Raw genomic sequence first — 21,823 nt, forward strand, 5'->3', positions numbered from 1 at the left:
CTTTAGGCCCCAACCCCTCAAAACACGGTACCTTGTTGTCAAGATCAAAAAGGTAAGAATCTTCTTCCCGAACGTCGGCTTCGGAGTCAGAGATGAGCTCCCCGACATACCTGTGGGGGAATTGGAGCACATGAGAAACTGAAGACAGCAGGGTCGTTATCCTTAACTACAGAATGAAGTGCTCAGGAGCCTGACAAGGCCCACACAACTGTGGCCAAACATTTTGGAGACTTTTGCCAGTGACTGAAGTGTGATTTAACTTTAGGTTCCAGAAGATGATGGCACAGAAACCCTCTCTATCTGACCAAGGATCCAGAATGATCCTCCCCTGAAAATCACTGAAAATGATGACTTTTTTTTTTTTTTTTTTTTTTTTTTTGCTGAGGAAGATTCACCCTGAGCTAACATCTGTGCCAGTCTCCCTCTATTTTGTATGTGGGTTGCCATCACAGCCTGGCTGATGAGCAATGTAGGTCCATGCCCAGGATCCAAACCCGTGAACCAGGGCCACAGAAGCGGAGTACACAAACTTTACCACTATGCCACCAGGCCAGTCCCCAGTGACATCTTCTTAAATGAGCAATGAGCTGTTAGCTGGTGAGCAAGCGAGTGCAGGTAGACAGCCAGAGAGGTGGGCGAGGGGGCTGAAGACACCAGGAGCTTGGTTTCAGGGGCACCCAGTGGGTCCCGGGCCCGGCCAGGCCTTGGCAGTCCCCTTCTCAGTAAGTCCGGGGGCCCACCCAGCAGGTCTGCACTCACCCCACACTGCTGCACCCTTCCCCAAAGTGACAGATGCAGCGGCAGCCCTGGTGACCCAGGCACTCACTTACTCGCAGACAAAGGTGCCCAGCGGGATGTCCTGCAGGGACCGCACGCCCCAGCCCATGTTCTGAGTCCGGTAGAGCTGCAGCCTTGCCCTGGAAAACAGGGTCAGCCACTCAAGGCCACATTCCACAACACCCAGCTCAAACTCAGATTACCACGAGTGATAGGAGTGAACGAAACAGGAAATACTGCTTTCGTATCTGAAAATGCGTTAGGACTTCACATGTGATGCAGCAGGACCCTAGAGCAAACCCCACAGGCACTGAGGCACTTGCCCTCAGGAAGCTGAGACCTCAAAAATTGACCTGATGTCAGAGTGTGAAACACAGCCCCTGGCGCTCTGTGTGCCTCAGTTTCCTCATCTGTAACACAGGGACAAGTGTGGGCTGACACACTGGGTTGGGATAAGGACCAAAGGGGCTAACACTTCCGCTGGCCCTAAGGCACGATGCAGGTTAGCTCAGGCAGTGGGTCAGCCACAGGAGCCGAGCTGGCCCCTCAGGGAAGGCACAGGGCACTCTCCCAAGGCCCGCAAGCCACAGGCATCACACGTGCCCACTGCCATGTCCAGTGGCCCTTGTGGCGGATGGCCGTGTCTGTCTTCACCCCCAAAGGACTTCCTGTCACACATGAGGACAGAGACATGTGGGCTGGTCATGAGCACTCCAAGATTACCGATACTAAGAAACCCCACAAACACTATGAACACTGGTGTTCAGCTACATTTACATTGAACACAAATTTTCCCTTATAACTCAGAGGGACCTTAAATCTTCTAATTCTCGGGCACATTCACGGAGGGCAGGTTCATGACCAGACTCAGGACCTGGCTCTGGGCCAGGGAATGCTGGGGGAGGGATCTGAGCGCTGCCAAGGGAGGGGTGTGGCCAGGCCTCACTGGACCAAGCGCCCTGAGTGACTTCGGAACACAGAGTCCATGCAGTTTAAAAAGGTTTACACCAGACCACCACCACACTATCATTAGAGAAGCTCAAGAGTACAGAGTATTCAGAAAATGACTGAGTATTCACATAGAACTAGAATGGCCCCAACAGCTAAAGCGCACGTGTGAACTGGGAAACAAAGGCCATTCTTGCGTCAAGCCCATTTCTCCACTTTCAGCTCAGTTGACTGACGGTCTGGTCCTCTCAGGCCTCAGATCCAAGTCTGAGCTGGTGGGAAGCATGACTTTTGTTATTTACGTCACCTTGTACCACTGCCCGAGGCTAAAGGACTCAGTCAGTCACCGTCTCCATGTGCAAGCACACGTAGACTTAACCACACCATGTTCCTGTCTGCGTGAAATACACACAAAATACAGTGAGCTTCTCAAGAAACTCGAATCATTTTCAAAGTGTTAAAACAGTGACCCTTGACATCACTCTGGACTGAAGAGTTTACAACCCAACCCCACGCAGGGGCTCCGGGAGCACAGGCAGGCCCACCTGAGGCCATTCTGCACCACGCGGTTCCGGCAGTTCCTCCAGCAGGAGCAGGCGTGGTTGCACTCGAAGAGCAGGGGAGGCTCTGCCATGTTGAACTCGGGCAGGAGCCGGCCGTCCTGGAGACAGACGAGCAGTTAGGACCTAGTGCGGCTCATCACTCTTGCTAAATAAACTGACACCAATGCATTTTTACAAACTGACATAAAAACAACGGTTTCTGGTCAAGTTTATACTTGGGGCAACAGGACAAACCTATGCGCTCATGTCGTGGATGGGAAGCCTCAAACCAGGCATCTATACAGGTTTTGGAAACCTCCTGGACAGCTCTCCCTGACCCCCAACTGTCGCCGTCTCAGTCCACCCCAGTCAGCCTCCCTCCTTCCCCTTGCCCTCTCTCAGCCTTGCCAAGGCTGCCGGCATGGGGGCCCCTTCACTTCTTTCAAGGAGTCAGCGCCCCCTGGACTCCTGTCCTGTGGCCTCCAGCCTGGACCACCCCCATCCACACTCACTGCTCCTCTGTACTCTTGGCCTTGCTGCCCTGCAAATCCCCAGCTCTGGAGGGACCCCGCCACCTGCTTTCCTGTCCTACACTCCAGACATGGCAAAGCTGTGAGGCAACGGTACGGCCAAATCTGAGGCCCCAGCGGCCTAAGTCTGTTCTGAGCAGTTAGAACTTTCCTCAAAATGCTCAGTATGGCCATGCTTCGCAGAGAACACACCCCACGACCTGTGAGCCCCTCATGCACACATCTGCCCCCCGCCCTATGACACTCACAGGCTCTTGCCCAGACGCCACAGAACCCGCCCCGTGCCCCCTCTCCTCTGAAGTCCACTTTCGAAAGAATCGTCCGCCTGTGGCCTCCACTCTCAGCCTGTGTCTCCTCTCCACCCAGGACACCCTGGCTCCTGCCCCCGCCAATGACCTCTGAACTCCTAAATCCGAGTATGTTTAGGGTTCTTCTCTTGGACACTGGCCTCCGGAGCCCTTCTCTCCTGTCTCCTCAGCTGCCTCCAGGCTGGGCTCACCAATGGCCACCTCTGTGCTTCCGGTCAGCACCCTCTGGCCACTCCCGAGCCCATGGCCACCCCCACCACCTCCAGGTGGCCACAAACACAGACGGCTACGTCCCCATGACCCTGCCTCTGTCCAGCCTCCCACTTCTTCCCACCTGTCACTCCTCCCTCACTGGTTCCCACACCTGGCTCACCTGCTTCCTTCCCAAAGCTGGCCCGGAATACTCTTGGAATCAGGGCGACTTCCCTTTTCATAAACTCCGACTCGCAGAACTTACCGCACCAGTGCACCAGCCGGAGGCAGGGCTCACCTTATCGTACCAGCAGCGCATGCTGAGCTGGCCGCACATGCAGTTGCTGGAGGAGCAGTCGTCTATGCACACACAGTACTGAGGAGGGAGACGGCACATCACACGAGGCCAGCGCACGGGCGCCACTGGTCCCCTCAGATCACCATTCTCAAAACTGTCTCTTAAGCTGACATGTGCTCGCCCTGAAGAGAGGTGCAGTGCCTCTCTTTTCTCTATTCTCAAGGCCATCAAGGGGGCGTGCGGCCTCTCAGGAAGGAGGGTGTGCAGGCAGAAGAGAATGTTCAGCCACTAAGACCCTGAGAGCTCTCGTGAGGGGCTCTGGGCGAGGAACCCTAAGGAAGGAGAGGAGCGGGGAGGTCGGGACGCAGGGGCCACGATGCGGGGCAGGATGGGCACAGACCCCGAAGGCTAAAGAAATCCCGCTGCACTCAAGGCCAGATGCTCCTATGCTCAATGAGAAGGCAAGGAGCAGGGCCACATGCCCTGCCCCGAGGGCACACGTCTGACTTAGTCTGAGAAGTCAGCGGCTCCAGCATGGGCTGCTCTCCCTTAGTGGACCCTAAACCACCACTCCCAGGGGACGCTCGGCACTGCCCTAGGGGCTGGGGACCCAACACAGGGCTTCGGATCCATTTTCTGGAAGGATCTTCCTCTGCCTTCCAACTCTTTGGCGGGAGGCAACCTCGGAGAGCACCGGGTCTTCCTGCAGAAGCCCCCACAGACCTGGCTCCAGAGGACCCCGTCTTCCCCACGGAAGCCAGCCTCCTCCTGCCACCGCTAACCTGCAAATGGGTGATGTTCCTGTCGATGTTCATGGGGGACGTCACGCAGTTCTGAGACACATACTTGTAGTTGCTGGGGCATGGTTCGCCGTCCACGGCGTTGACACACGGGATGGGGATGCGCTCATAGCCTCGAGCGATGTCTCTGCCACGGGAAAGGGGTACATTACACTCCACTGCGACGAGTGCTGCCCCAACAGGGACTGATTAAGAAGCACAAGAGGGCAGCTGCTGAGCCCTGGCCAGCCGATTTGGACCTGGGCTGTGGGACGTCTCAGCTTGGAGAGAAGCTTTCGTTTCACACCCTCACACCCATCATCAGTGATTGCTCCAGAGCCGGTGTGGCCCGGAGCGCCTCACCTGCTCACCGTCTTCTCCACCGGGACAAGCCTCTCTGGGGCAGACTCTCGCAGCGCCTTGCTCGTCTGCAAAGCATTCCACACCTGAGAGTTGAGACTGGCGCACTGCAGGGGCGTCTCTCCCTCCTTGTTTTTCAAGGTGACATCTGAATCCCGAGAAAGAAAGAGGCTAAAAGGAAAAATGTAAGCCAACAGAACATTCAGATCTTAATTTAAACGATATGAAGATGAGATTTATGAAATGATCATCATCAGTAAAAATAAAGAGAACACATCATTCGTTTTCAGGTTAACAAGCTCGCTGACCAGTGCTCCCATATTTACTGTCAAAAGTCATCTGTTTTCTTGGCGGGAAGAGTGTGTAAAGACCTAGGATGGTATTTGATTGTTCTTGGCTTTTCCACTCACATGCACCCTCAAGGATGTAAAGGGCAGTGATGTGGAGGTAACCCAGTCAGCACCCCAGCAGGTGTTCCCCAGACCTGAGTCACGTCAGACCAGACAGTGGGCTGCAGCACGCTGCTCCTGTGAGTGTGCCCTGCCAGGCACACTGACTTGGCTGAGCTGCCACGGAGGTGCAAATCTCGGAGGGCACGTGTGCCACTGCAGGGGCATCCCCGCGTTTCCAGGTGAGGCGGGAGTCACCTGACGGCACACGACTGGGCAGGGCTGGGCCCTGTCCCCATGTCCCTCCTGCTGATGAGAACAAGGGGCTGCACCTCTCTGACATTCCACTGGGAGCAGGGCAAAGAGGCTCTCCAGGACGGCCCCCCCCCCGCCCCGGTGTGAGTGACGTGGGAAGAGAGCCTCAAGGCTGGAAAGAGCTCTTAGTGGTGAACGCCCTTACTCCAGCCCTCCTTGACGGGGCGCTGCTCCCACTGGGCTCCTGGAGCAGGCTGGCCCGTCACCCTTGACAGGAAGTATTAGGGCAGGACTCATCTCCACGTTTAATCTAAGTATTTGGGGATTTTTCACAACGATCCCCCCTGAACCAGAAATAACCACACCAACCTCAGACAGAAAGACTTGTCTGCTCGAAGAACAAGCTTCCTTAGGAGGACCTAAGGCACCAGGGCGCTCTCCCACCCCACCAGCCTCGCAGGGACCGCGTGCAGCAGAGCCACTCACACGACACAGGCATAGCGGTCCTCCCTGGCAGCGATGTGCAGGGGCGAGTCTCCGTGGATGTTCACAGCATGGAGGTCACACCTGGCAGCCAGTAGGATCTCGGCTATGTCCACGCAGCCCGAGAAGGCCGCCCAGTGCAGGCAGATGTTCTCCTCCTGCAGACAGACAGACAGACGGCGAGAGCCGTGAAGATGGTGGGACCTGAGGGAAGACCTCACGGTGTACCAAGAGGAGAGGAAAGGAGAGCAGAGCCAAGCGCCGAGCGCCTGTGCGCACGCCCGAGGGTGCTTCCTTTTGCTGTTTCGTTTTGTTTTCATTATAAAAGTAACATAGTCACAGTACAGAATATTTTAAAAATAGGAAAAAAAACATCTGGAATTAGACCACCCTAAACACAACAAATTATTAACATGATATTTGGGGGTACTGTTATCTATTTTTTTTTTAATTATATTTACTTTGGAACAGTTATAATTGCAGGATAGAGTAATACTTGTATAAGATTTCAAAAAGACAGACAAATTCAATTAAAATTTTACCTCATAAAAACTTCTGTAAAATTAAAATTTTAAATAAAACAAAAAAAACCTGAAAAATATTTGTGCCATATATAAAATATATACTACTTATGATTATTACAAAGTTTATTAGAACATTACAATTTTGAAAAAATGAGTGTGCAAAGGATATGAAAATAAAAAACTTACATAAGATAAAAGAGGAAGAGTAAACATAAATACAAGAAAATGTTCAACCTTGCCAGATAGCTGAACAACATAAATTAGAACAAGAGAGTAATATTTAACCTCTCACACTAGGGATAAAGGAGTGGCAGACACAACGAGAAATGTGCAACCCCTTGCAGGGCTGGTCTGTGCATCTGAACCCCCACCCCTACCCTAATCTGCCCCCAGCCTGGAGCCCACCGCCGGGCTCCCCTCAGGCAGCCTGTGCGCTGACTCCTCCATGGTCCCTGAGCTCGAGCATGGGGACGGACTCAGCCTGTCCCCGTCCTTCACTGACCCTTAGTTCGTCTCCGCTTCTTCCCCTGGACTCTGATGCCAGTGAACGCTGACTACTTCTCTTTTTTGGATTAGTCTCAAGGCTTAACCCTCAGGGGGGATTTCGGGGTTCAAAGACACATGCGTTTTATTGCCCTTGAAGCGCTTTCTGCTCTACCGGCAGAGCGCGCAGACCGGCTCACTGCAGCCCCATCCCCCCGGAAACACCAGTATTTTCCCAGGCACCAGGACAAAAGTCAAGACTGATGTCCACTCTCATCACGCAGGCAGAGCCCACCGCAGGGCACACCCACCCCACGTTGGCCTTGGTGGGCCGACTCCGCATGGCTCAGTTCCTGCCCCCTCTCCCACCGAGGGGCGATGGCCTCAGCACATTGCGGGGACCTGCTGGGAGGCCGAGCGTCCGGCTGTCATACGCGGTGCTCTCAGACCATCCGCCTCCCAGTCTCCACATTCTCAGTAGCTCCAAGGCTGTCAGCTCAGTGACCTTTAGGACTGAGTGGTCCTGTCTCTTTGTCATCCTCGTCAACAGCAACTGCCAGCCCCAAGCACGGGCTTTAACACCTCTACTCTGTTTCTAACAGGAAAACTAAGAGCACACTCTGTCAGCCTCAGTATTTCCTGAAAAGCCTATTTTTTGTCTGGGCTTCCTTTCCTGACATTGCTCTTAGAAGCCTTCCACTCCTCTGATCTTGGCTTCTGGTTTCCATCTTCCATACATCTGTGAGCTCCTGAGCAAAATGTGGTTTCCTTAGGGGCCTCTCTTCTCTTTCCTTCATCAGAATGAGTAATGATTTGGTAACCAGAATGACAGTTCCAAGACTTCCCAGTCCTCCTGAGCTCCTCCTATGGTAAGACTGTGTGGTCCCAGCCTTTCTAAGGCCCACCTGCTACATTACAAGCCTGGCCTACACGTCTGAGATGACAGAGGCGACTTCTGCTTCCAGGAAAGATGGAGCAAGGGAGACCAGACTGGATTCACCCACCCTCCCACCCAAAAGAAACAAAAGAGTAAGAAAAAAAGGCAAAATATGTGAAATAAGGTTTTCAAGACACTGGCACATCAGGCAATGAAAGACTGTACCCCGAGAGAGGAAACCAACAAGGGGGCCTGCAACGGCCTGCTCACAGTCTCGAGCGACCAGCCTCGGTGTGGGGAGGGGACAGGAAGAGCCCGAGACAGGAAACTGAGAGCTGAGGGCCAACACAGCCACAGTTCACAGAGCAGGGTGTGGGCTGGGAAGGAGGCCTCTGGAGATCTGTACGTGCCCACCTTGGACCTCCAAGAGGACACACCCCGAGGCGAAGGCATAGAGGGCTCCATGCTGGCACCCACAGAGAAGAGGTGACCAGCCCCAGGCGGAGACTGGCTTGGAGCCACCTAACCAAACTAAAAAGCAAAACCCAAAATGGCCATCCTGTTTCCAAGTAACTTCCCTGCACCCAGGACAAGGCTCAAGACACTTCCAGGAATACAGAAATTCCCAGTGCGGTCAAGTTCACAACGTCCGGCGTCCAACCTAAGGTTACCAGACACGCAAACAAACAGAAACATGAGGCGCATGAGGAGCAAAACCAACCGATCAAAGCCCAGAACTGACACAGATGTGAGATCAGCAAACGAGTCATCAGAGCAGTTGGTCTAAGTGTATTCCACATGCTCAAGAGTTAAGCAGAGATGTAGTTTAGAAAACACTAAAAAGAGGGGGCTGGCCTGGTGGCATACTGGTTAAGTTTGCATGCTCCGCTTTGGCAGCCTGGGGTTCACAGGTTCGTATTCTGGGCATGGACCTATGCACCGCTCATCAAGCCGTGCTGTGGCGGCATCCCATATATAAAATAGAGGAAGATGGGCACAGATGTTAGCTCAGGGACAATCTTTCTCAAGCAAAAAGAGGAAGACTGGCAACAGATGTTAGTTCAGGGCCAATCTTCCTCACAAAACAAAAAAAAGAAAGAAAATACTAAAAAGATCCAAACAGAACTTTTAGAGCTGAAAACTACAACATCTGACAGGAAAATGTGCTGGATGGGATTAACAGCATAACAGACATTGTAAAAGAAAAGAGTAGTGAGCTTGAACACACAGCAATAAAATCAGCTGCACTGAAATCCAGAGCGGAAGAATCATTTTAGGAAAATGAAAAGAGCTTCTGTGATTGTGGAACAACTTCAAGCCCCTGATACACACAGAACTGGGGCCCTTGTGAAGGGGCCCCCGAGTGGGCAGAAAAAGCACTGGAAGAAATGATGACTGAAAAATGTCCAAATTTGACAAAAACCCTAAACCCACAGATCTGAGAAGTTCAATGAACCCTGAGCACACGTGCACACACAAACAAACACTACTAGGCACATCATATTGAACTGTGACAAAGAGAAAATCTTAAAAGCAGCCGAGAGAAAAAAGATATGTCACATACAGAGAAGTAGAGACAAGGGCACACCAGAATTCCTCACTGGAAACACTTCAGGTGAGGACTCAGGGAAGCAATACGTTCAAAGTGGAGCAGGAAGAAAAAAACTGTCAATCTAGAATTCTGTATCCAGCAAAAATATCTTTCAAAAGTGAAGGCAAAATAAGGACTTTGCGGGCACGAGAAAGCTGAAAGCACTCATCACGAGCAGACCAGCACCACGGGGGTCGGACGAGAAAGTGGCGGGAGGACCCGAGCAACCAATGAGGAGCACCGGAGGGGTGACACCAGCAGCTGAAACAGGAGACTTATCATCACAGCCTCTCAAAAGATTAAGACTGCTTAACAAAATGACACTGCATTCTGGGGTTCGGAACGCGTGTATAAGTAAATGTACGAAAACAGCAGCACGAGGTTGGGAGGGAGAAATGGAAGGTCCCTCTGCGTCTGTAATTTCAAGACTTCCCATAAAGAGCATCAGTCGAGGCGGCGCAGTGCTGGATAAAGACAGACACACAGAGCTCAGCAGCGTGGAAGACAGAGCCCAGGAAGTGACCCACACGTCACGGACAACAGACTGTTGACAAACATGCAGAAGCCAATTCTATGGAGAAAGGACAGCTTTCTACACAAATGGTGCAGGAACAGCTGGACATCCACATGCAAATGAAAAGAACTCTGACCCATACCGTACACCACACACAAAAAGTAACACCTAAAACTATAAAACTACTATAAGAAAACATCAGAGAAAGTCTTGGGATCTTGGGGTTAGGCAAAGATTCTTAAAAAGAACACGATCCATAAAGAAAATAATTTATAAACTGGACTTTAACAAAATTAAAAAACATCTGCTCCTCAAAAGCCAACTGTTAGGATTTGTAAAACACACATTTATACAGGACCTGTATCCAGAACACACAAAACTCTTAACACTCAAGAATAAGAAAATAAATAATCTGATAAAAAACGAGCAACAGATGAGAAGAGACCCTTCACTAAAGAAGAAAAAGACCGACCACATTACGAGTTGGGGAGGCTGGGGGAGCCAGACTCGCACACTGGAAACGGTGCCATCGCTGTGGAAAGCATTGGGCAGTTGGGCCTATCAGATGACTCAGCCGTTCAACTGCGAGGGAGTCCCCAAGAGAAATGAGAGCCCTCGGCCTGAATGCTCACAACAGCTCTGTCCGTAACAGCCAAACACTAGAGACCCAAATGGCCGTCAACAGGTGAAGGATAAACATGCTGATGCATCCGCACGACGGAGCACGCAGCCACAGAAAGGAAGGAACTATCGACACTCAGAATAACAATGCTGAGAGAGACGTCTGCGTAGCACAGATCCATTTATGAAAAACCAACACACGCAAACTAATCCATCACGACAGAAAGCAGAGCAGTGGGTGCCTGGGGACGGCGTCAGCAGAAGGAGGAAACCTGGGACTAAGCGACGTTCACTCTCATGACTGTAGTGATGGTTCCTGGAGTCAAAACTTATCCGATTGTACACTTTAAATAGTGCAGTGTGCCAATTACATACCAATAAAGTTGTTAAAATAAAATATTAATGTTGTTTCGTCATATAAATAACAAACATGCAATTTAATCAATTCTTCCAATTCATCAGAACTACCACCAGCAGCAGAGCTAACGTCCACTGGACACTGCCCACGCCCCCAGAACATTCTCACCCTGCGACAACTGCATGTGGTAAGAGGACACAGGGCTGGCACTGCTCTAACCCACCACACCACCCTTTCAGGAGGCAACTTTCGACGTGCAGATGACACGTTAGCGAGGCAGACAGTGACTGTGTGCAGCCATCTGCTATAGCCACGCTGGACTTCGTCACTTCCCTTCCCTCTCATTCTCATCCAGACCCTCCCAGCTCACAGCTCCTCTCATGACGGTGTCCCACCACCCTGCTGGCTCAGGGGGTCCTGGAAGACCTTCCAAGAAACTCCCTTGAAGTGAATCAGAGGCGCCTGTTGCTGCCTGAGACCAAACAGCCCCGCTGACACTCGGCTGGAGGGCTGTTCCCAGAGAACTGGCCAGTCCTCTGCTTGGTCCCAAGCCCTATTCTCTGGGCAAACAAAGCTGTCCTACAAAACTATCAACGCAGTATCTTAAATCACAGTCCAGAAAACAGGACAGGACAAGGTCAATCGTTCCCTTTCTTTCCTTCCTTCCCAGGCAACTACGGTGCTAAGAGCCGGGGTCACGCCTCCACCTGCCTGGGTAGGGGGTGTGCCCTGGCGCTCCTCAGTCCCAAACATGGACACGGGAGTCAGAAGTGTCATCACAGTCCAGATGTGCCTCTAAAAACGCTGATTTAGGGGCCGGCCTGGCGGCGCAAGCTGTTAAGTGCACACGTTCCGCTGCGGCGGCCCAGGGTTCGCTGGTTCAGATCCCGAGCGCGCACCAGCGCACTGCTTGTCAAGCCATGCTGTGGCAGCGTCCCATGTAAAGTGGAGGAAGATGGGCACGGATGTTAGCTCAGGGCTGATCTTCCTCACAAAAAATAAATAAATAAATAAATAAACTTTAAAACGCCGATTTTTCTCAGACCTCTGGCCCTCGATTCACATCCAGCAGTTGGCCAACACGCAAAATACCAACAGAAAGCCACATGGGTCAACGGGCTACTGCAGACACAACGGGAAGAGAGAAGAGCCGCGGCCAGGTGCTAGGGTCCCACTTCCCAGCAAAAAGAGCCTTCAGCTGTCATCCCCGCATACCCTGGTCCCTCTATCCTCTTCCAGGACCCGCTTCCCCGGGGGGAAGGCACAACCAAGGGCAGCGATGGCCAGAGAGACTCACGTTGTCCCGGATGTTGATGTCAGACCCCTTGGACAGCAGCAGCTTCACGAGGTCCACGTGCTTATACTCAGTGGCCCAAATCATGGGCGTCCAGCCACCATCATCCTAATTCGAAAAGAGAGAAACAAAAATCCATCACAGCTCCTAGAAATGAGTAACATGAAGAACCACCTCACTCAGGACCTGCAAGGTGGCCCGAAAGGCAGGAGCCAGTCAGAGTTCCCACCTTGTTGATGAGGAAGCTGAGGCTCAGAGCGCTGCCCCAGCTACCTCAGCGAGTGTAGAACAGAGCCAGAACCAGCACCCTCTGACCCACACAAACCTCTGCTCTAAGAAGGATGGAAAGAACTGCTGGTGAACCTCGCCCTCTCAAGCCCACTGGGCAGGACCCGCCAGGACAACTCTACACATCTCAGGACACGTGACCAAGTCATGTAAGAAAAGGACCACGGGGCTGGCCCGGTGGCACAGCGGTTAAGTGCACGTGCTCCACTTCGGCGGCCCAGGGTTCACGGGTTCGGATCCCGGGCATGCACCAAGGCACCGCTTGTCAAGCCATGCTGTGGCAGCGTCCCATGTAAAGTAGAGGAAGATGGGCACGGATGTTAGCCCAGGGCCAGTCTTCCTCAGCAAAAAGAGGAGGACTGGCATCGGATGTTAGCTCAGGGCTGATCTTCCTCACAAAAAAAAAAAGAAAAGAAAAGAAAAAAAAAGAAAAGGACCACACCTGACCCTCAGAGACTCTGGTCTCTCCTCCCACCAACCAGTGGGAAGCACTAACAGGGATGGTGTCTGCTTATCTTTTTGGTCCCAGTGACATGGATGCCAAGCAAGAGCAGCAGCTAAGAACTCCAGACGGATAGACAGATGGACATCGAGGCCCAGAGATTAACCGAGGTCGTGCAAAGTCTAGCCTCTTCTTGAAGGGCAGGGAGCAGAAAACCTGCTCAGGCTGACTCTGTCTGTAGGGTGGATCATGATGAGCTGGGATTCTACCACTCCACCCGCACAGGCCTGTCTCCCTATGCAGTGGTCCCGGGTAGTTTTATTTAAACCAGAAAAGGACAACCTTTCAGGAAATGAGCAACACGTTGCCAACTCCTAGTCTGGCAGCAGAAGGCTCCACCTCTCCCAGCACCTCTAACACGACATCCTGCACATCCCAGGTGCCACATTTCTTCTGTGGACACACAGCTTCCACAACTAAAGCGAGATCGTCCCTGCAGGTCAACTGTGGGTACCACCAGGCACTGGAGACACGGCAAGGATGACACAAGCCCACCTGTGGAGCCAGCCCAGCCCCGGGGAGAAACTCACAAACCCAACCGGATGGGAGACAAGAAATGAAACCAGGCAAGGTTAGACGAGTGCTTAGATGAGTGAATAGGGCAAGGGTCCAGCTGTGGACCCCATTAGAGCAGAGGTGGGCCACAGGCTACACCACAAGGAGCTGCTGTTCTGGACATCTGGGAGGGTCTCACAGTCGGGGTGGTGCCCAGGGAGCTGGGGTGGCAACAATGGCTGGGCTAACGGGGTGGAGTCTGTGAGTGAAGAGAGTCATGTGGGGGGATCCCGATGAACGGGAGGGAGGCGCCCTTACTCTCCCCAGTCACTCACTTGTTCAAGAGACACGCATGGGGCCTCCTCCATGCCAGGCACTGCCAGGCACTCCACACCACACAGACCCACCCTTGGGGCCCTGACAGCAGGGTGGAGACAGACAGGCAAACGATAAGCAAACACAGAGAAAGAGGTGGAATATCAGACAATGGCCAGTACTAGGAGAGAAGATGGGGAGCCCTCTCTGGGGCGGGGGGCACAGCACATAAGAGGCTGGGGACCTCACTCAGGTGGTGACACCTGAACACAGGCCAGATGGAGGCCAGCGCAGCCCAGACGGACACCGTGGGAGTGTGAGGTTGCAGAGCACCCAATGAGCAGGCCAGGGGAGGAGCAGACAGGCAGGGTGCGGCCAGGCCTCCCAGGGCGTTAAGGGGGCGGCCACAGAGGACGGACGCAAGACAGAACTGCTGCAGAGGAGAACTGCGTCCCTGGCCAGCCCGTCAAGTGGGGCCAGCCCGTCAGTGAGTGGAGGGGTGGCTTCACCTGACAGTTGACATCCATCTGTCCATTTGAAAGCAGATACTGAACCACATCATAGTGGCCTTTCTTGGCAGCCAGGTGCAAACAGGTGGAGCCCTCTGCGTCCTGCAACACAAATGCCATTTAGGTCCAGAGAAACCACACTGGGACTTACAGCGTGCCAGACCCTGAGTGCATGAACACAGTGAACCTTCACTTCCCACCAGGAGGGAGGTGTGTACGGAATGAGGAGTGACCCGGGCTGAGGTCGCTCAGCCGGCATCCAAACCCTGTCCAGTGGGCTCTCGACCTGAGCTCCTGACGCTGATGGGGCAGGGCCTCAGGTAGAGAGGAGTCCTCCGCTTTCAAGACACACCTGCAGGTGCACATGACAATCACCTGTCCTCTCCTCCCCCCGTGGTGTGGACAGGCTGCGGGACACCACGGGCTCCTCCCTGTGGCCCGTGTGCAGGGCCCTGTCCCTCGACGAGCTATTCCAACAGGACTCTCAGCACCACTCCAGGCCTTTGGGGTTCCTCACACGGCACGGGGACGGCCCGCCCGGCCCTCTGTGCGTTCACAGTTGCCATGGCACGTTTAGAACAGTGCCAGTGACCCAGTAAAAGTTGTCCATGTGCCACAGAACTAAAAATCATACATGGCAGAGAAGAGCAGGGACCAGAACAGGGGAAGCTTGCCCTGCAGCCCGAGATACATCACGACAGCCGACCGCCTCTGCTTCGCTGCCTGTGGCTGCTGGGCACATGTCCTTGTCTATTTTCTCAAGGACACTAAATACATCACATTATCTGAACTATCTCAAAACAAAACAAAAGCCACCCAGCCAGTGTGCAGGAGAGACCCAGGATCTCGGGAGGCCGGGGCCACCATGCCCAGGTCACACAGCCGGCTCGAGGCCAAGCTGAGCTTCCATCTTCCACAGGTGGACCCTCCCTGTGCAGCCACCTCGAGGGCCACGCAGATACTCTGCCACCATTTCCTCCTGGCAGGGGCTCTTCTCCTCCATTCCGGTCTGTACTGACTACGCTCGGTACCCCCTTTCTCTCCCTCATTTCTATTCTCAGAGCAGTAATCCCAGATTTTAACACAAATCATTAAATATATTCCTGAAGGTAATCAGTAAACCTACTTTTCTCAAGAAAACCACTTAAATCCCATATTACTGGTATTTAAAATTTTATTATAAATACAAAATGTACGGTTGTTCATTTAAAGGCTTGCCTAATTTTCAGGTGTTCTCAATCATTAGAACAGGTACAGTCTGATGGTCCCCTAAATCTAGAGGATGCCACAGCTCAGAGGACAGAAACCGCGAAACAGATGTGCTAAACGGCATGGTCCTAGAGCACCAAATACACACAGAGCTGCTGCATTTCTGTGTCGGGCAGATGAAGGGACAAATGCAACACGATTCTCACCTGTCAGTAGAACGTGCCTTAGCAAGCAAGGCCACAGGTGCCCTGAGCCCTGGGACTCGAGGCAGTAGCAGGGAGAGGCCAGGCAGAGACCAGGAGCGGGGAGAGGCCGGGGAGAGACCAGGAGCAGGGAGAGGCCGGGGAGAGACCAGGAGCAGGGAAAGGCCGGGCAGAGCAGAGACCAGGAGTGGGGAGAGGCTGGGGAGAGACCAGGAGCAGGGAGAGGCTGGGGAGAGACCAGGAGCAGGGAGAGGCCGGGCAGAGCAGAGACCAGGAGCTGGGAGAGGCCGGGCAGAGCAGAGACCAGGAGCTGGGAGAGGCCGGGGAGAGGCCAGGCAGAGCAGACACCAGGAGTGGGGAGAGGCCAGCCAGAGACCAGGCAGCAGCGTCTGGCCCACAAGCTAGGAGGGTTTATTGGGGAAGCAACAAGAGTGCAGAGCGGGGACTGAGGGTATTTCAGCCAAGGGAACACCACAGAAAAAGACGTGAAAGTGGCAAGGCAAACAGCGTGCTGCAGGCAGGGACAGGTACTTGGGCTGATTCACCCACAGTGGTTAGTTACGAAATCTTCAGGTGGACCAATGTGTGTGCATAGGACTGTCACCCCCACAGCCCCACCACCATCTCAAGGAACAACCCCACGGTGCCTGGTCCCATTTATTCTCCTCCCTCCAGAAGTAATCACTATCCTGAATTCAACAGTTACCATTCTCACACAGCTTTTGATACTTTTACTATATATGTATGTATCCATAAATGATGGTTTTACATGTTTTTAAATAGTCTATCATATTGTTTATCCTTCTGCAATTCATATTTAGTTCAACAGGATGTTTCTGAAATTTATCTTTGTAGATAATACGTAGCATTAATTCATTTATTTCAACTGATGTAAAACTATTTCTGGTTTGTGTATTCCTGGTTGAGGAACATTTAGCTGTTTCTGACTTTGTGTTATTTAAAGACACATTGAATATCACAAAATGTTTCCTTGTGTGCACATGCAAGACTTGACCGCAGGCTTCTCCTAGCTCCGAGGAGGATTGCTGGTTTTGGGCTCCGTGGGAAGGCGACCCCGCCCCACGGGCAGCGCTGCCTATGCTGCTAGGGAGCCGCAACCTTTGGGCTTTACAGAATTCAATGGCCACAAAGTGGCACCTGAGTGGTGTTTTAAAAAGACTAAGAGGGGGCCAGTCCAGCAGCATAGTGGTGAAGTTCGCACGCTCTGCTTCAGCAGCCCGGGGCCTGCAGGTTCGGATCCCAGGCGCAGACCTAGGCACCACTTATCAAGCCATGCTCTGGCAGGTGACCCACATATAAAGTGGAGGAGGACTGGCAACAGATGCTGGCCCAGGGCTACTCTTCCTCAAAAAAAAAAAAAGGCTGAGTGCCTTTCCATGTGTTTACCGGTCACTTATGTTTCCTCTTCTGGGAAGTGCCTATTCACGTTCTTTGCTCAATTTTCTTTTGGGTTCTTTTATTTCTTGCAGTTCCTTAGATTTTTTGGCTATTAATCTTTTGCCAGTGTGTTGTACAATCTTCTCCCCATTTGTAGCCTGCCATTCGTGTGCTCTGTGACATCTTTTGCTAATCAGAAATTCTTAATTCTAATGCACTTGACTTTTTTCTTTTTTTTTTTGTGAGGAAGATCAGCCCTGAGCTAACATCGGTGCTAACCCTCCTCTTTTTGCAGAGGAAGACCGGCTCTGAGCTATCATCTATTGCCAATCCTCCTCCTTTTTTTTTTTCCCCAAAACCCCAGTAGATAGTTGTATGTCATAGCTGCACATCCTTCTAGTTGCTGTACGTGGGACGCCGCCTCAGCATGGCGGGACAAGCGGCGAGTTGGTGCGCGCCCAGGATCCGAACCCGGGCTGCCAGTAGCAGAGCGCAAGCACTTAACTGCTAAGCCACGGGGCCGGCCCCCCCGCACGTGACTTTATCAATCTTTTTTGTGTCTTGTTGAAGAAATCTTTCCTTATGCTGCAATCATAGATAATCCTTCCTCTTAACTTCTAAAAGTTCTGTAATTTTGCTTTTACTCTTGATTCTTCCGTTTACTATTTGCATGAAGTATGTTCTCCATCCTCTTTACGTCCACCTGTGTCTTTATAGTTAACAAGAGAACAGTGCAGAAACACAGAGCTGGTTCCTGCTTTCTTATCTACTCAAATGAATTTCTGCCTTTTAATTGGTGTGTTTAGTCTTTTTACATTTAATGTAATTACTGACCTGGTTTAAGTGTATTCCTTTGCTATCTGTCCCTTCTGTATTTATTCCTCTTTTCCTGCCTTTTAGTTACAAATATTTTTTAGTATTCCATTTTAATGGAATACTTTAAATAGCTCTACTAGCTTTTTGAGAAGTTTCCTTAAAGCTCTATCTCTTAAATTATTTTAATACTTTCTCTAGGTATTACAATATTCACCTATATCAGTCTACTTAGATTAATATGTCTCGCCTCCCACAACACAAATAAAATAACCTGATGACAGGCCAGGTAACTGCACGCACTGCCGTCACCTCTGTGCTACTGCTGTCCTGTATTTCACTTCTAAATGTGTATCAACTCCACCTTACAATTACTTCTATTACTTCTGCTATACACAGCCTTTTGTCTTTTAAGAAATTTAAAGGTAACAATAGTCTTTCTTATTTACCGTTCCTGGCACTTTTCCTTCATTCCTGAAGGCTGAGTTTTCCTCTGGTAGCCTTAGTGTAAATCTGCTGATAAGTGCTATCGGCTTTTGTTTACTTGAAAATGTTTTCTTTCACAATTATTTTTTGAAGGATACTTTTACTGGATGTAGCATTCTGGGTTGACAAAGTTTTTTTGAGGTTTTTTTTTTCTTTCAGCACAATAAAAATATCACTCCATCATTTCAGATGAAAAGTTGGCAGTTTTCTGTAATGCTGTTTGCCTACATGTGTTGTTTTTCTCTAGCTGCTTTTAAAATTTTCTCCTTATTTTTGGTTTTCAAGAGTGGAACCAGGATGTATTTAGGGGTGATAGTCTTCGTATTCATCCAGCCTGGAGTCTGCTGAGTTTCTTGGATCTGTGGTTGTTTTTCACCAAATTTGGGAAATGTATGACCATGTTTTTCTTCAATATATTTTTTTCTACTGGGTTTTCTCTCTCCTCTTTCTGGGATTCCAATTACACGTGTCAGACAGTCTGATACTGTCTTACAATCTGTTTTTCATACTGAATAATTTCTATGCTTGGTCTTCAGTTTCAATGACCCCTTCTTCTACTGAACCCAATCTGCTGTTAAGTTCACCCAGGAGCTGTCCAATTCACGTCTGCTGCCCCCCAAAACCACCACCAATTCTCCAATCCTTTGTCCTGCAGGCTCCAGCTGCTTATGTAAACCCTGAACTCTATTCTCCTGCCTCTTCAGCGGTGCTTTGCCTGGCTGCTGGCTCCTGTGATGAGGCTGGGAAATAGTCCCCAGGCAGAGAACTGGGTAAATGCCAAACTCACCCACCCATCATAATGGAGAGGATTAATAATAGTTATCTATAGGTATTTACAGAAAAATTAAAGGTTTCCAGATCTCAAAAATAACCAAAAACAGGGGCTGGCCTGTTTTTGGGGTGGTGTAGCAGTTAAGTGCGCGCGTTCTGCTTCGGTGGCCTGGCATTCACAGGTTCAGATCCCAGGCACGCACCAATGACTACTTATCAAGCCATGCTGTGCTGGCATCCCAAATAAAACAGAGGAAGGTGGGCACGGATGTTAGCCTAGGGCCAATCTTCCTCAGCAAAAAGAGGAGGATTGGCAGCAGATGTTAGCTCAGGGCTAATCTTCCTCACCAAAAAGAAAAAAAAAACCAAAGGACTAAATACAATGTTGAAAAAATATTTACAACATATGTGAATAACTATATACGAGAAAATGTTCACTTAAAGAAAAGCAAATTAAAATAGTAAAAAATAAAAAACCACTTCGCATATCAAATTAATATTGAAAAAAAAATCTGTAATAGTCGGCATTGGTAGGAGTGTAGGGAAATCAGTGCTCAGACACTCCTGGGTGCAGTTCAGAAAGAGGGATCAAAAGCCTTAAAAATGATTATATATTTTGATCTAGCAATTTCGCACCCAGAAATCCGTCCTAAAGAAATCAAACGTGCAAAGATCTAGCTATGAAAATGTTTGTTGAACTACTGTGTATAATAAAAATTGAAAATAACATAAATATTAAACAGTAAGAAAATGTGAACAAAAATGATACAATTCTATCATGAAACACAATGTAGCCACTTAAAATAATGTTGTAGAATAATATTTAACGGCAGAAAAATAGTGAGAATTGGATGGGAAAAAGGACTTGATAAATTAGTATAAACAGTATGGTCACTTTTTCATTGGAAAAATGTGTATTAGTATGAGAGACTATAAGATCTTTTTTACATTTCTTATTGTAACATATATATATAACAAAATTTGCCATTTTTAAGTGTACAATTCAGTGACATTAATTACATTCACAACATTGTGCAACCATCACCACTTTCTATTCCCCAAACTTTCTCATCACCCCAAACAGAAACTCAGTAACCATTAAGCAGTAACATCTCCCCTCCCTTAGCCCTTGGTAACATCTAATCTAAATCTGCCTATTCTAGGCACCTCACATAGGCGGAATCATACAGAACTTGTCCTCTTGCGTCTGGCCTCTTTCACTTACCATAAGGTCCTCAAGGTTCATCCATGTTGCCGCATGTGTCAGAATTCCCTTCTTTTTTAAGGCTGAATAATATTCCATTGTATGGATGGACTGCATTTTGTTTATCTATCATATGTTGATGAACACTGGCTTGTTTCCACCTTTTGGCTACTGTGAATAACGCTGCCGTGAACATGGGTGTGCAGATACATCTGTTCGTGTCCTTGCTTTGGTTTCTTTGGGCATAACCTAGGATTGGAATTGCTGGATTGTATAGTAATTAATTCTATGTTTAACTTTTTAAGGAAGCACCAAACTGTTTTCCACAGTAACTGCATCATTTTACATTCCCACCAGCAACGCATGAAGTTTCCAATTTCTTCACATCTTTGCTGACACTTATTTTCTAATTTTTAGATAACAGTTGTCCTAAGGGGTGTGAGGTGGTATCTCACTGTGGTTTTGATCTTCATTTCCCTAATGACTAATTATGTTGAACAGCTTTTCGTTTGCTAATTGGCCATTCACATATCTTCTTTGGAGAAATGTCTACTCAAATGCCTTGCCCATTTTTGAATTGGGTTGGGTTTTTGTTGTTTATATATGTTTGTTGTCATAGAAGTTCTTTATATATTCTGAGTAGTAATCCCCTATCAGATATAGGTTTACAAATATTTCTCCTATCCTGTGGGTTGTCTTTTCACTCTCTTGAATAGTGTCCTGTGAGGCAAAAAGTTTCAAATTTTGATGAAGTTTAATTAGTCTATATTTTCTTTTATTGCCTGTGCTTTTGACGTCATATCTGAGAAATCATTGCCAAATCGAATGTCATGAAGATTTTCCTCTATATTTTCTTCTAAGAGTTTTATGGTTTTAGCTCTTAAGTTTAGGTCTTTCATCCATTTTGAGTCAATTTTTGTACATGGTGTAAGGTAAGGGCCCAACTTCATTCTTTTGCACGTGGATGTCCAGTTTTCTCAGCACCATTTGTTGAAAAGACTGTACTTTCCCCATTAAATGATCTTGGCACACTTGCTGAAAACCATTTGATATACGGGAGGGTTTATTTCTGGGCTCTCTATTCTATTCCATGGTCTACATGTCTGTCTTTATGCCAGTCCTATATTGTTTTGATTCCTATAGCTTTGTAGTAAGTTCTGAAGTCAGGAAGTGGGAGTCTTCCAGCTTTGTTCTTCCTTTTCAAGATTGTTTTGGCTGTTCGGGGTCCCTTAAGATTCCATATGAATTTTAGGATGGCCTTTTCTACTTCTGTAGAAAAAACGGCATTGAGATTTTGATAGGGATTGCACTGAATCTGTAGATTGCTCTGGGTAGTACTGACATTTTAATAATTTTAAGTCTTCCAATCCATGAACATGAGAGGTCTTTCCATTTATTTATGTCTTCTTTAATTTCTTTCAGCAATGTTTTGTAGTTTTCAGTGTACAAGTATTTTGCCTCCTTGGTTAAGTTTATCCCTAAGTATTTTATTCATTTTAATGCTATC

At 49.5% G+C, this 21,823-nt stretch overlaps 1 protein-coding gene across 10 annotated transcripts in view; it reads right to left on the reverse strand.

The window, feature by feature from the left end:
* The window catches only part of EHMT1 (euchromatic histone lysine methyltransferase 1), a 198,887-nt gene that overhangs the window by 17,102 nt on the left and 159,962 nt on the right, over positions 1 to 21,823 (reverse strand). For 8 of the 10 annotated variants that reach the window (XM_087418683.1, XM_087418680.1, XM_087418682.1 and 5 more), the window contains 9 exons: positions 14,233 to 14,334; positions 12,127 to 12,231; positions 5,865 to 6,019; positions 4,738 to 4,905; positions 4,378 to 4,522; positions 3,563 to 3,673; positions 2,271 to 2,386; positions 831 to 917; positions 32 to 110 (listed from right to left, as the gene is read on the reverse strand). In XM_087418683.1, coding sequence (XP_087274809.1) covers positions 32 to 110; positions 831 to 917; positions 2,271 to 2,386; positions 3,563 to 3,673; positions 4,378 to 4,522; positions 4,738 to 4,905; positions 5,865 to 6,019; positions 12,127 to 12,231; positions 14,233 to 14,334 — 1,068 coding nt within the window. The remainder of the gene's footprint in view (positions 1 to 31; positions 111 to 830; positions 918 to 2,270; positions 2,387 to 3,562; positions 3,674 to 4,377; positions 4,523 to 4,737; positions 4,906 to 5,864; positions 6,020 to 12,126; positions 12,232 to 14,232; positions 14,335 to 21,823) is intronic. The other 2 variants (XM_087418681.1, XM_004423706.3) reach the window with 1 other exon arrangement.

The sequence above is a fragment of the Ceratotherium simum genome, chromosome 29, assembly GCF_057802395.1.
Source record: "Ceratotherium simum simum isolate JZ-2026a chromosome 29, ASM5780239v1, whole genome shotgun sequence".
NCBI lineage: Eukaryota > Metazoa > Chordata > Mammalia > Perissodactyla > Rhinocerotidae > Ceratotherium > Ceratotherium simum.